General features: G+C 63.5%; 3 protein-coding genes across 8 annotated transcripts in view; 2 read left to right on the top strand and 1 right to left on the bottom strand.

The window, feature by feature from the left end:
* ACTN4 (actinin alpha 4) overlaps positions 1-5,997 on the top strand; it is a 70,854-nt gene extending 64,857 nt beyond the window's left edge. For 2 of the 6 annotated variants that reach the window (XM_006739378.3, XM_031034587.2), the window contains exons 15-22: positions 43-225; positions 326-460; positions 1,409-1,588; positions 2,405-2,551; positions 3,377-3,457; positions 3,762-3,827; positions 4,405-4,563; positions 4,680-5,997. In XM_006739378.3, coding sequence (XP_006739441.1) covers positions 43-225; positions 326-460; positions 1,409-1,588; positions 2,405-2,551; positions 3,377-3,457; positions 3,762-3,827; positions 4,405-4,563; positions 4,680-4,838 — 1,110 coding nt within the window. In that variant the 3' untranslated portion in view covers positions 4,839-5,997. The remainder of the gene's footprint in view (positions 1-42; positions 226-325; positions 461-1,408; positions 1,589-2,404; positions 2,552-3,376; positions 3,458-3,761; positions 3,828-4,404; positions 4,564-4,679) is intronic. The other 4 variants (XM_006739379.3, XM_081806848.1, XM_006739381.3 and 1 more) reach the window with 2 other exon arrangements.
* Positions 1-12,535, top strand: part of EIF3K (eukaryotic translation initiation factor 3 subunit K) — a 142,212-nt gene that overhangs the window by 80,590 nt on the left and 49,087 nt on the right. The gene's annotated exons all lie outside the window — the stretch shown is intronic.
* The window catches only part of CAPN12 (calpain 12), a 9,846-nt gene continuing 2,302 nt past the window's right edge, over positions 4,992-12,535 (bottom strand). The window contains exons 2-13 of the mRNA XM_081807590.1: positions 12,272-12,501; positions 11,991-12,002; positions 11,618-11,826; positions 11,474-11,516; positions 11,334-11,393; positions 10,781-10,838; positions 10,351-10,421; positions 10,188-10,250; positions 9,478-9,556; positions 6,724-6,840; positions 6,569-6,627; positions 4,992-6,474 (exon numbers count right to left, since the gene is read on the bottom strand). Of these exons, the coding sequence (XP_081663716.1) occupies positions 6,448-6,474; positions 6,569-6,627; positions 6,724-6,840; positions 9,478-9,556; positions 10,188-10,250; positions 10,351-10,421; positions 10,781-10,838; positions 11,334-11,393; positions 11,474-11,516; positions 11,618-11,826; positions 11,991-12,002; positions 12,272-12,501 (1,028 nt within the window). The 3' untranslated portion in view covers positions 4,992-6,447. The remainder of the gene's footprint in view (positions 6,475-6,568; positions 6,628-6,723; positions 6,841-9,477; positions 9,557-10,187; positions 10,251-10,350; positions 10,422-10,780; positions 10,839-11,333; positions 11,394-11,473; positions 11,517-11,617; positions 11,827-11,990; positions 12,003-12,271; positions 12,502-12,535) is intronic.

The following is a 12,535-nucleotide window of genomic DNA, read 5'->3' on the forward strand; positions in this document are numbered from 1 at the left end:
CTGTGGGCCTGGGCTGCCCTTCATGCCACCTCCTCCTTCCAGGGCCTGATTTCAGCCCACGACCAGTTCAAGTCGACGCTGCCGGACGCCGACAGGGAGCGCGAGGCCATCCTGGCCATCCACAAGGAGGCCCAGAGGATCGCCGAGAGCAACCACATCAAACTGTCGGGCAGCAACCCTTACACCACGGTCACCCCGCAGATCATCAACTCCAAGTGGGAGAAGGTGGGTGGGCTTGGCGGCGGGGCCGGGGCTGGGCTGGCCGGGCAAGGGGCCACCACCCGACCGCCGTTGCTCCCCGGCCCCCCCCCCCCCGCCCCTCCAGGTGCAGCAGCTGGTGCCCAAGCGGGACCACGCACTCCTGGAGGAGCAGAGCAAGCAGCAGTCCAACGAGCGCCTCCGCCGCCAGTTCGCCAGCCAGGCCAACATCGTGGGGCCCTGGATCCAGACGAAGATGGAGGTGAGGGCCCGTTGCCCAGCCTGGCCGCGCCCAGGAGAGTCTCTTAGGGCAGAGTGGAGAAGGAGCCGCCGTGAGCGGGAGGCCGGCTGCCCCTTGCGCCGGGTCCCCGGTCCTCCCTGCTGGGTCTGCCTGGGGCCCCACTCCGGGAGCGACGGCCGCCCCCTGGGAGTGGGAGGGTCTGTGACTGTGTTGCTGGAAGCGGCAGCGCCCTCCAGAGGGTAGCAGGGTGGAGGAGTCAGGTAGGAGAGGGTTCGCGTCTCGGCTCTGCCCTACCCGCTGACCAGGAGGTCAGGTACAGTTTAACTTCTGCTCCTGGGTTTTCTCATCCCTAAAAGAGGATGGAAACAGTCTTTTCATTGTCCCGGCAAATGCTTTGGGCACCGCTCTGTGGCAGCCCCATGGCAAGCCCTGGTGTTGCTGGGACCAGGGCGGCCCAAGTGCAGGCCCTTCCAGCGGGCTCACCAGTGAGCCTGGGGACCCAGCCCTGGAAAGTTTGCAAGGATGCTGATTGCAGCCCTGGGTGCACCTCCCAGAGTGCTCACTACGTGCCAGGCACCGAGCCGGGGCCGGGCTGGGGCTCTGGGCTGGCTGAACTGCACGGTCACCCTGGGAACCCACGCTTCGGGTGCTCGTGCTCAGGAGCACAGATTCTGAAGCCAGCCAGGCCTGGGTCTGGAGCCTGACCCTGCCTCTCACTGTGAGGAATTGATGTGTTTGGGCCTCAGTTTCCAGGCCTGTGGCCGTCCTGGGCCTCACAGGGAGTCCGGGGTGTGCACTGAGGTTAGGCCTCACCGGCCTCAGCCTAGACACTACCCCCCCCCCCCCGGCAGCTTGTTCAGTGGAGGGGGACCTGGAGGGGACAGTCCGCAAACAGCAGGCTTCCGGGCGGGGGGCGGGGGACACCAGCAAGAGGCCTTCCCCAGCCAGCAGCCCCTGTCTTCCATGCAGGAGATCGGGCGCATCTCCATCGAGATGAACGGGACCCTGGAGGACCAGCTGAACCACCTGAAGCGGTACGAGCGCAGCATCGTGGACTATAAGCCGAACCTCGACCTGCTTGAGCAGCAGCACCAGCTCATCCAGGAGGCCCTCATCTTCGACAACAAGCACACCAACTACACCATGGAGGTAGGGCCACCTGGCGCCCCCAGCCTCCCCTCTTGCCTGCACCAGAGGGTCCCTGTGGCAGCACAGGCCCGGCCTCTCTAGGCCAAACAGGTTTTGCTTGGTAGAAAAGGCGTGTGCCACTTTCTCTCTCCTCTGTGTCCCTCTGACCGAAAAGACTAGATCAAGTGTGTACGCATTTTTAAAACATCACAGTTTTCCCACCATTTCTTCCATCACCGAGACAGCACAGGCTTGGGACACACTCGTGGGAGAGCTGGGAGGGAGGGCGGCCCCTGCCCACTGTGGCCTCGGTGGCGACGTCCTGGCCGGAGGACAGAGATCAGCGCGGGCACCCACTTGCTGTGGCCGGGTTGACGTGTCGGGGCTGGTTGTCACCCTTTGGGCAGCCTGACCTCGTCCATGGTGACGCTTGATGCCCTGCAAGTGCGGTGATACCACAGAGAAACCCGGGTCGTGCCCCCCCACCCCGAGAGCTGGTTAAACATGGCCCCCCATATTTCTGCGGTTCCCGCGTGGGTGCGGCACATGGACCGGGCCGGCCCTCAGCTGCTTCCCTTAGCAGACACAGACGTGACGTCACCCCGCTGCTGGGCAGAGACGGTGGGGAGGGGCCGTGCCTCTGTCCTCGTGTGGGGCTGAGGCGCGCGGGAGAGCGTGGGGCTGGGTTGGCATTTGGGAGAGAGTCAGGGCTAGCCCACCTCCAGGCCATATGCCCACCCGGGGCGAGGAGAGCCGGACTCCAAGTCCCTGGTGGCAGCGGCATCGGGGGTCCCTGCACCGACCCGGCCCGTGCTCATGCCCTTGCTCCGCCCCCAGCATATCCGCGTGGGCTGGGAGCAGCTGCTCACCACCATCGCCCGCACCATCAATGAGGTCGAGAACCAGATCCTCACCCGCGATGCCAAGGGCATCAGCCAGGAGCAGATGCAGGAGTTCCGGGCGTCCTTCAACCACTTTGACAAGGTGAGCAGCTCTCTCTGCCCCTGGCGTCTTCCCTCCCCACTGTCACCATCCCATCCTGCCCCCTCTGTCCTTGCATCTGTCCGTTCACCTCACAGTGCTGAGTATTGGCCACCACTCCCCGGGCTGGCAAGGCCCCAGCCACTGAAGCAGGTGCAGAGGTGCATCCCTTGACCCACAGCCTGGGCACTTTCCCTCAGGAGGAGAAAGTGGCGGTGGGGGGTCCAAGTCCTGCCTCTGGGGCCATGTGTCCTCACCAGCCTGCTGATGAGACCCTGGGATAGCCTAAGTCCCAGCACACCCGAGATTTGCGACCTGACCGTGCATCTGGTCCATGCGTACACGGAGCGTTGTAAAGATTCAGAACGCCGGATCTGGTCTGGCAGGCCCCTTAGGAAGGCCCTGAGCGCCTGAGTTTGCTGCGGTCCCCACCCGCCCTGCTGGGCCCGGCGCGCCATCTGCCTGCCCTCTGTGGGTGGGAGGGTGCACGCTCAGCTCCACGCCGTCAGGCAGGGACCCTGCCGTCCCAGATAGGACGGAGTGTAACCTTCTCTCACCCCAAATCCTGGAGGCGAGGAGAGATGCCTGCCCTGCTCTGGCCGAGGCGTTGGGCAGGCCTCTGACCACCCTCCAGGCCGCCATGCCCCTTGCCCTGCTCACTGTCCCTAGCCATCACCTTGTCTGTGTCACCTCTAACTCTGTTTCCCCCCCGATGTGTTCCCCACCCCCTGCCCTCTGCATGTGACCCCGGCCCCTCTCCCCACGTCTCCGCGCCGGCCTGGTCTCCGCGCTGCCCCTCGCACACACCTGCCTTCGGACGCCCGGCAGGACCACGGCGGGGCGCTGGGGCCGGAGGAGTTCAAGGCCTGCCTCATCAGCCTGGGCTACGACGTGGAGAATGACCGGCAGGTATGCGCCCCCCTGGGCCCCAGCGGACTGTGGCATTAACTGCTCTTCTTTCTCTCTCTCCTTCTCTCTGTCCCCCTCCCTCTCGCCATCCCACCCCTTGCCATGTGTGTGCCATTTCACTGGCTCTCTTGCCTCCTCCCTGCCCTGTGTCTCTCTGGACACCTTCCCCCTTACCTGGTCTCCCGGGGCCGCCTCTGTCTCCCCGGCTCCCGCCACTGTCCTGTCTCCCTGCTGTGCACATGGGGCGGCCCCTCTTGCCTTCTCTGGGCCTGGTCTCCTCTGCTGTCCCTGCGTCCTCGAGCAGAAGCAGACAGGCAGCATGGACTCGGATGACTTCAGGGCTCTGCTTATCTCCACAGGATACAGCCTGGTATGCAGCCTCTGCCTCCCCCTCGCTGCTGGGCCTCTCCTTCCCCCCCCCCCCGCCGCCCCCGCGCAGCCTCCCCCCTCCTCCTCACCCGCCTCCTCGGGGCTACTCCCCCAGCAGAGCAGCGCAGCCGTGCCCCCTCCTCCTCCATCTGCGCTGCTTCTGCTGGGCAGGGGTCTCTCCGATGACCCCCCTGCCACCCACCTCCTTTCCTGGAAGTCTCCCGAGAGAGGAGGTCAGGCCTCTGGCTCCCTACCCTTTCTCTTTCTCTTTCTCTCTTTCTTTCTTCCCCACCCTCCAGAGCTAAGTCGTGAGCCTAGGGCTGAGGAACGGTAGACCTGCCTGATCCATTCCCCAGCTCCCCACTTCCCAGAAACGGGGGCGGGGAGGAGCAGAGGGAGCACATCCCCAATCAGGGCAAGTGGGGCCCTTGGCCTGGGGAAGCCAAAACCCCTGCAGGCATGTGCTCCCCCGGGGCCGGGCCCCGCTCTCCTGGCTCCGTTCCGCGGGCCAGGCCCGGCTGGCCACCCTGCCCTGCTCAAATGCCGCCTATCCCCCCCCCACTCCCCCCCCCCCACAGGGTGATGCCGAGTTCAACCGCATCATGAGCGTGGTTGACCCCAACCACAGCGGTCTCGTGACCTTCCAAGCCTTCATTGACTTCATGTCAAGGGAGACCACCGACACAGACACGGCCGACCAGGTCATCGCCTCCTTCAAGGTCCTGGCAGGGGACAAGGTAAGCAGGGTACCTCAGAGGCATCCCGGGGTGGGGCGACATGGAGGAGCCCTTGCAGCCAGGACTGGGCGGGTGGGGGTGGGGGTGGCCCAGAGTCCCACCCTGCTGCCCCCCAGAACTTCATCACGGCCGAGGAGCTGCGGAGAGAGCTGCCCCCGGACCAGGCCGAGTACTGCATCGCTCGCATGGCGCCCTACCAGGGCCCTGACGCCGTGCCCGGCGCCCTCGACTACAAGTCCTTCTCGACAGCCCTGTACGGCGAGAGTGACCTGTGAGGCCCCTCCCCGCCCCCGGAGAAAGCCTGACCGCACGCCCCCTCCTCACAGCCTCCAGGCGGGGCTGGGGGAGCCCTCTGCCCTTCTCCCCGCTGCGGGGGCCTCCCAGGTCCTGTTCCTCTGACTGTATCTATGCAAAGCCCTCTGTCAGTCTGTTCTGGGGGGTGGGGTGGGCAGGGAGGGGCTGGGGCAGGCTCTCTCCTCTCTCTTCGTCAGTCGGCCCCCTCCCCCTGGATAGGGGTGAGGGAGACACTCGGGGTCAGCGCTTCTGGTCTGGTAAATATGTATGATGTGTTGTTTTGTTTTTTAACTATACGGAGGGGACAGTGGCTTCCCACAGCAAAACAGGTCACCTCCAGGTCCTAGGAATGCCCTCCCCACCTCATCCCTCCTTTGCCCGCCCCCCTCCCCCACCCCCCACGAGGTCCCTTCAAGGCCTCCCACATCCAGGCCAAAGCCCTATGTGCCTTGTCCAGGAACCGCCTGGGCCTGCCCTGGGCCCAGCAGAGGGCGACACAGCTGCCCGACAGGAAAGAGGACCCCGCCCCCTCCCTTCTTCCCTCTCCCCCCACTTGCGACTGCCAGGAGATGAGGGGGTGCAACTCAGCACCCCCCTTTTCTGCAACAGAGGAGTAGGATTGGGCAGACCAGCCTCTCATCCCCAGCCAGCCCCCCATCTTGCTTTACCCAGACATGTGTATCTCTCAGATTTTCTAAGGACCAAAAAAAACAAAAACAAAAAAAAAACACAAAACAAAAACAAAAAAAATCCACAAAAAAAAAAACCCTATAAAAGAATTCAAAACCTTCAGAGAATTACTATTTACTTTATTAACTTACGGATTTATTATATAAATATATATTCACCTAGCAACATATGCTCCCTGCCTCTTGCTCTCATAATGAAGACCTAGCTGATTTGCTGCCCTCCCCCCAGCCCCTTACTGATTTTTCTCTGTTGTCTGTCGTTGGGCATGGGTCTCTGGGGACCCTCCTGAGGTGGAGGGTGGGCTGCTGGCCTGGCTGCCTGTTAGTTGATGGGTTTTGCTCCCTTCCTCTCCCCCCCTTTTTTGAGTTTATTCTATTTTTTTTTCTCGGTTTCTGGATAAACCACCTTCTGGGGACAGGATAATAAAACATGTAATATTTTTAAGAAGGATTCCTACCGTGTTCTCTCTCTCTCTCTCTCTCCTGTCTGTTCTCCGCCTCTTAGGAGAGCCACGGGAGCACCTCTTCCCAGAGCAAGGCTGGGCGTGGGAGACCCCTGTCCCCATGAGTGTGTAAACATGAGTGCCGCTGGGGACCGGCTCGAGGCCCAGCACTGTCCCCAGTGCTGACACGTGGGGCCTGCACAAGAACAGTGTCGTGCCCGTCCCTGCTTATACATGAGGAGGGCAAAGCACGGAGGTGTGCAGGGACCTGCCTGGCCTCACCCCGCTGCTGAGTGCTGGGACCAGACAGCGCCCCACGTGCCAGGCAGAGAGGCGGAGGGGGCGCTGGTGCTCAGACCCCCCCCTCCCTGTGGAATAAACCCCAGTCCCGGCTGGGAGAGGAGAAAGGCCTCCTGGCATGCTTCTGCCTCTGGCCACAGGTGCTCCATGCAGAGATCCTAGAGGAAGGTGGCCATCTCCATCCACTGGGGGAGAGAAGACGGCCGGCCTGAGGCAGGGGTCTCCTGGGACCCCTGCTTGGCCACCTGAGCTGTCCCCCAACCCCCAGCCCGGGCTCACCTGTCTGCGGGTCAGGCAGACGACCCCCTCGCCTCCTTCCAGGTGCTGGCTGCAGTGGCCTGCACAGAGCGGGCGGGTTGAGCACCCCGTGTGGCTCGTGGGAGGGAGACCCCCCCACCCCCACCCCGGGGTCCCCGTGCCAGGGCATCACTCACGGAATATGAAGGTGAGCTGGGCTGCACAGGACACGAAGCGCTCGAAGTCCACCCGCAGACTGCTGTCCCGGTAGCGGCTCGTGAGGGCCTGGGTCAGCTGGTTGTTCAGGTGGAAGCCTAGGGCAGGGTGCCCGTGAGCCCCAGCCCGGCTCCCCGGGGGCGGGTGCTGTTCCCACCGCTCGGACCCCAGCTGTGGGGCCCGGGGCAGCTCCCTTCACGCCTCTGTGCTCCTTTTCTCACGTGACAGCCCTGACCCCACAATGTTGGGGGAAGCTGTTAGAGAACTTAGAACGGCATATATGGCTGCTTTATTAGGACTTTAAATTCTGGCCAGTTTCTGCGAATGGACACTGGAGGAATTTCTGTGCAGCCAGACGTTTTTGTCAGTCCCACATGGAGTCCGTTTCTTCACATCAGAGACGATTTTTAAACATTAGAAATCACCTCTGACGAGAAATCGCAATAGGCTTTCAAAAGCCAAAAACAACGGCTCCTCCTTCGAGGTCCAGTAATCCTCCGAGACTTAAGGTTGCAGCCTGGCTCCTCCTCCCCCACGTGTCCAGATAAACTTCTGCGGACAATGTCATGGGCTTCCGCCGCCTCCTGAAACCCGTCTGTGCCCCGGTTCTGATCTTTGTCGAGTCTGTGCCAGGGGACCCTGGCCAGAGGAGGGGCAGGAAGCCCTCAGCTGCCCCCTCAAATTCAGCTTCCTCTGACCACTCTGCGCCCCCTGCTGCGGGGTCCTGCCCGGGATCCCCTGGGTATTCGGGAAATCCCTCACCTGGTTTACTAGGTCCTGGTTCCTGGCTACCCCTGCCCAGGGCCCCCCACTGTCCTTAGCTGCCTGGTGGCCTGCGCAGAGGTCTACCTCCTCCTCCCCCTCCGGCACTTGGACCTTGTGCTCTGTCTTGCCTCCCTTGCACGTGATGTTCCTTCAGCCCAGAACTCTCCTACTCCTTTCGCCCTGCCCCCTTCAGGAAGCCCTCTCCGAGCCTCCTGCTCTTACCCCCTGCAGCCCGGAGCGCCTCCTATGTCTCCCTGTGCCTACCCCGTCCCCACCCTGACCCCTCGGAGCTGTCACTGTCTTTGGTGGCTCTGGCGGACCCTGGCCCGGAAGCCGTGGGAGGGGAGGGGAGGGAAGGATTTCTGACCACTGCTGAGTCCCCAGCATCAGCCGGCACAGCCAGGAGCAGAGCTGGTGTTTGGGGAACGTGGGTGCCTCAGAGCGCGGCTGAGTGGCAGCAGGTCATTTTTCTTGCCGATTCCCCCACCCTGATCTGCCCACCCTTGCCAGGGCCCTCTGGAGCCTGCTTCCTGCCTCTCCGCTCCCCGGTACTCCCTCAGTACACAGCGTGACCTCCCGTGCTGTCGGCTCCAGCCTCCCCACGCACCCTGACGCTGGACCTCATGGGGCTTTACTGCCTCCCTCCACGGATCTTTCATCTCTGACCCCCACCCCCACCCCCGTCCTCTAGCCACACTGGCCCCTTGAAGCTGTTCCAGCAGGGCCCATGCTGCATCTCACCTCAGGGCCTTTGCACTGGCTGTTTCTTCTGTCTAGACTGCACCTGCCACTGTCCCCCCAAGGCTCAGTCCCCTTCCTTCAGGTCTGCTCAAACGGCACCTGGATCCTACCCTGACCGCTGTGCCTCCAGCCACACATTCCCCCCCACCATGTACACACCAGCTTCCTCTTCCCGCCATAGCGTGTCACCAGCTGACATCTGACCCAGATGTTCTACTTGTCTGTCTGCACCACCAGTGCGACAAGCTCCGCCCAAGAGCACTTCCTCAGTCTTGTGACTAGAATAACGCCAAGAACGTGCACCAGGTGCCCAGGAACCCTGACAAGTGGTGCCAACATTCCATCCGCCCTCGCGCTCTCACCTCTGCTTCTGTCCACCTGGGACTCCACTTCTGTCCCCGTGCCACACCTCCCAACACTCTGACTCCATCTCTCCCCCTCTGGCTTGGCCTCTTTGCTTGCATGTCTCTGGATGCTGGAGGTCCTCCCTCAGGGCCTCCCTGCCTCTCAAACTGGGTCACGGCCTGGCGCACCCTCCCACCTCTTTGTCCTCCCCCCCCCCCCGCTCCCCCCCTCGGCTTGGCTGGGGCAGAGGAGCCCTGGGGTGGGGGTGGGGGATCTGGGAGCCCCCTCCGGTCCCAGCCCCTCGGTGCATGAACTTACTTCACTTGCTTCGGTCAGGGCCCAGGAAAAGCTTTGCTCCCTGGCTCTGTCTCCTGGGTAGGATTTTGTGCTACACAGATGGGTGGGGCTGTTCTACCTCTTTCTGGAAGAACCCAGGTTTCCGAAACCTTTGCCCGGGCCCTCCGCATGCAGTCACCAGAAGCTGCGTGCCCCCCAGCGCTGAGCCCCATGGGCTGCATTCCGAAGGCTCCTCCCAGCCACCCTGGGTGGTAGCCATTTTACACTGAGGCTCACGGAGGTGGACTCACCTGCCCAGGATCCCCCAGGGAGTAAGTCAGTAGAGGCAGGATTCTAACCCAAGCTCATGGGAACCCAGGCCACTTTACCACAGTGCCCGGGGGGCCGGGACCTCTCAGATACCAGCTCCCAGGCTCTCCCCATCTTCCCCCTCCAGGAGGCCCCGCTCCCTCTCCCAAGGGTATCCAGTAACAAACTACGGTGTGGGCTTTGTGGAGGGCAGCAGGTGAGCAGCCAGCCAGGCCTGCGAGAGTTCAGAGGGTAGCAGGGGGAGCAGATCCCGTCCCTGGGACCACTCCCCAACATACCTGCCGCATTCAGCGCCAGCCTCAGCTCGTAGGAGTTCATGGTTCCAGAGGCATCCTCGTCAAACTTGTCAAATGTGGCCTGGGCCAGGAGGTAGAGGTCAGTCCTACCCCCCCCCTGGGGTCCCCCATGCACCCTGAAGAGGGCCAGTCAGCCTGGGTTTCCACCCCTGCTCCCTTTCTTCATGACTTGGTGCCCTGGGCAATAGCTTTACCTCGCTCGCTCTGTAAAATGGGAATAACAGTAACAGCTAGAATAGGGTTATGAGGACAAGCCAATATGCTACCCACAAGGGCCTTCGGGAGGGCTCAGCCAATAGCAAGTACAGGGAGGCCTTGGACCATTGCCTCCTCCCAGGGATCCAGAGCAGTGGGAATTAATGCCTCCCACTAGCAGAGGCCCCTCAGAGGGGAGGTGACTTGCCCGAGGTCACACAGCTAGAAAGGGGCTGAACCGGGAGCTGGGACTTCAAGCCAGGACCAGAACCTGTGCTTTCCATCCCTGAGCTATTTAGTGCCCCTAGAGGGACCACAGGGAGCCAGATGGGGCAAGGACATCCCAGCCAGATCCCTCCAGTTGTCCCTCCAAGGTATGATGTGGCTCACGTTCTCCTCCCCTGGGGCCCTGCTAGCCCGCAGAGCACCTCTGTCCTGATCAGTAAAAGTGCCTCACCCTCCGGGAGGAGGTGGCCCCACCAAACCCCCAACCTTACCTGCCACTCCAGGAGATGGCCCCAGAGCTGCTGGAAGTGGTGCAGGGTGAAGCTCTGTCCGTTCTGGGGATGGGGCATCTGGTTAAAATCCATATCCCCAGAAGGGGGCCAGAGGCCCCAACATCCCCACCCTCCCTACCCAGGCACTGCTCCCCTCACATACCCCAAAACAGCGCAGCAGCTGCTCACAGGTCCTGAGCCCGATCTCTCCAGGGGTCCGGGCATGGGCCCTGGCTACAGGAAACAAAAAAACCCCTAGTACTTCCTGCGTACTAGGGAGTCCGGCTATCCCCACTGCAGGAACTGAGGCACAGGGAGCCACGGGACTGCTGGTAACTAGCAGAGCAGGGATCTGAACCCAGGCAGGGGGGTTCCAAAGTCCCCTCAGGGCAGCTACACTCCCTGCCTCCCTTAGGGGAAGGGGGGGGGCCTTATGGGTGGCCGTGGCCTTGGCCACGAGTCCTGCCACAGGACCCACAGGTGGGAAGACACGGTCAGGCTGAGTCCAGGGCTCCCGTGGCCTGACTCCTGGCAGCATCATGGACTAACACACCTAGGGGGCTCTGTGGGGTCCACCCCAGTCTCCAACTCACCAGGCTCCAGGGCAATGCTTAATAAGGTCTGGAGCTGAGAGGCACTGAGTGCTTCCTCCTGGTCAAGGAGAGAGCCAGTGTGAGGCCGTTCACTCAGGCAGCCATTCAACACAGCTCGGGGCTGGCCCCAGTAGCATGCTGGGCGGTGCCGGGGTCAGAGCAGAGACCGAGAGCTCATGGTCCAGGGGGAGAGAGAGACCTGTCCCCAGAGCCGACAGGGCTTGGGAGTGGGGGGGGTAAGCTCTAGGCTGTGGGAGGCCACAGCCGGCATGCAGCTGACCAGCCTGGGGGAGAATCCCGGAGGGCTTCCAGCGGAGGGCAGAGGAGAAAGACAAGATCTTAGCCAGGACAGGGAGGGGAGAAGGGAGAGAAGGCGGTCCAGGCAGAAGTACAGACAGGGCAAAGGCCCTGAGGCAGGGATGAGCTGTGAGCATTTTGAGAGTAGAGAGTCAGGAGTTTGAAGCATAGGGAGAAATTAAAGCAAAATGAGACCCCCAGGATGAGGAAGGGGTCCTGGGGGAGGGGAGGGGAGGGGAGGGGAGGGCCCCCTCACCTCTCCTGCCAGCTCCTGAAACAGCTGCTCCAACCCCCGCTCCACGGGAATGTAGGGGACCTGTGGGGCGGGGGGAGCTCAGTGCCGGCCCAGAGGACCCCAACCCCGCTGCGCCCCGCCCCCCTCCAGAGGCCTCGCACCATGAGGGCGTGCAGGTCGGCGCTGATGACGTCATCGATCTCCCTGCCAAGGACACAAGGGAAGCGGGGGAGTCGGGGGTGGGGCCCGGGGCTCTGGCCGGCCGGGGGGACCCCGAGGGGTGGGCGCGGGGGCCCCCGGCTCACACGACTGTGTGGCGGCGCTCCGAGAAGACGCGCAGCGTGAAGTCGGCCTCGTCGCCGGCGCGGGCGGCGCTGGGCACCACCAGGTAGTGGCCGGGGCGCAGGCGGCAGCGGCGGCTCACGTCGCGGCGGGCGCAGAAGGGCGAGCGGTCGGCGCGCAGCAGGCCCGGCAGGAGCTCGCGGCTGCGCGGGGAGTCCCACAGGCCCAGCAGCTGCGGGCCAGGGCGGCTGAGCTCCGCGGCTCGCCGCCTGGCCTCGCCCCCCGCCCGCCTCCCTCCCTCCCTCCCTCCCTCCCGCCGCAGCCTGTCCGAGCCCCTGGGGCCGGCCCGGCCCGGCCCGAGTGATCCTGCGATCCGGGGTCCCAGCTGAGACCCACCTCCTCTGGGATCTGTAAGAAGGAAAAGCAAGGCGAGTCGGGGCCCGCGGTGGTGGCGGCCACCCTTCAGAGCCCCGGCCGCACCTCCTTCGCTTTTCTTCCCATACACCCCCCCAACACCCTCGTTAAGCCCCGGCTTGTCTCTGACCCCTGCTGGACCCCCCTCCTGTCTGTGCCCTCAAGGACCTCCTCTGTCTCTAACCCCCACCCCCTGGGCCTTCCCAGCCCCTCCGTGGCTCCCTGTTCCCCGCTGCTCCAGCTAGGACCCCCCGGGGTCCCACCTGGAACACGTGGAAGCCCACGGTGAGGTAAGTGAGGCCCTGGGCCCTCAGGCGCCGCCGGTTGCGCTGGATGAGTGACAGAAGGACAGTGCACTTGGGGATGCGCCCCCCCCTCGCAGGGCCCCACGCTCCTGCTGCCCCCCAGCCCCCCCAGGGCCCCTCCTCATCCTCCTCCTCCTCCTCAGGCTCCAGCAGCGTCAGCCGGAACTGGGGGTTGGTCCAGAAAGTTTCTAGCAGAGAAGAAATGGGGTTACCCTGCCTGCC

Source organism: Leptonychotes weddellii, chromosome 16 (assembly GCF_054177405.1).
Source record: "Leptonychotes weddellii isolate Sample4059 chromosome 16, ASM5417740v2, whole genome shotgun sequence".
NCBI lineage: Eukaryota > Metazoa > Chordata > Mammalia > Carnivora > Phocidae > Leptonychotes > Leptonychotes weddellii.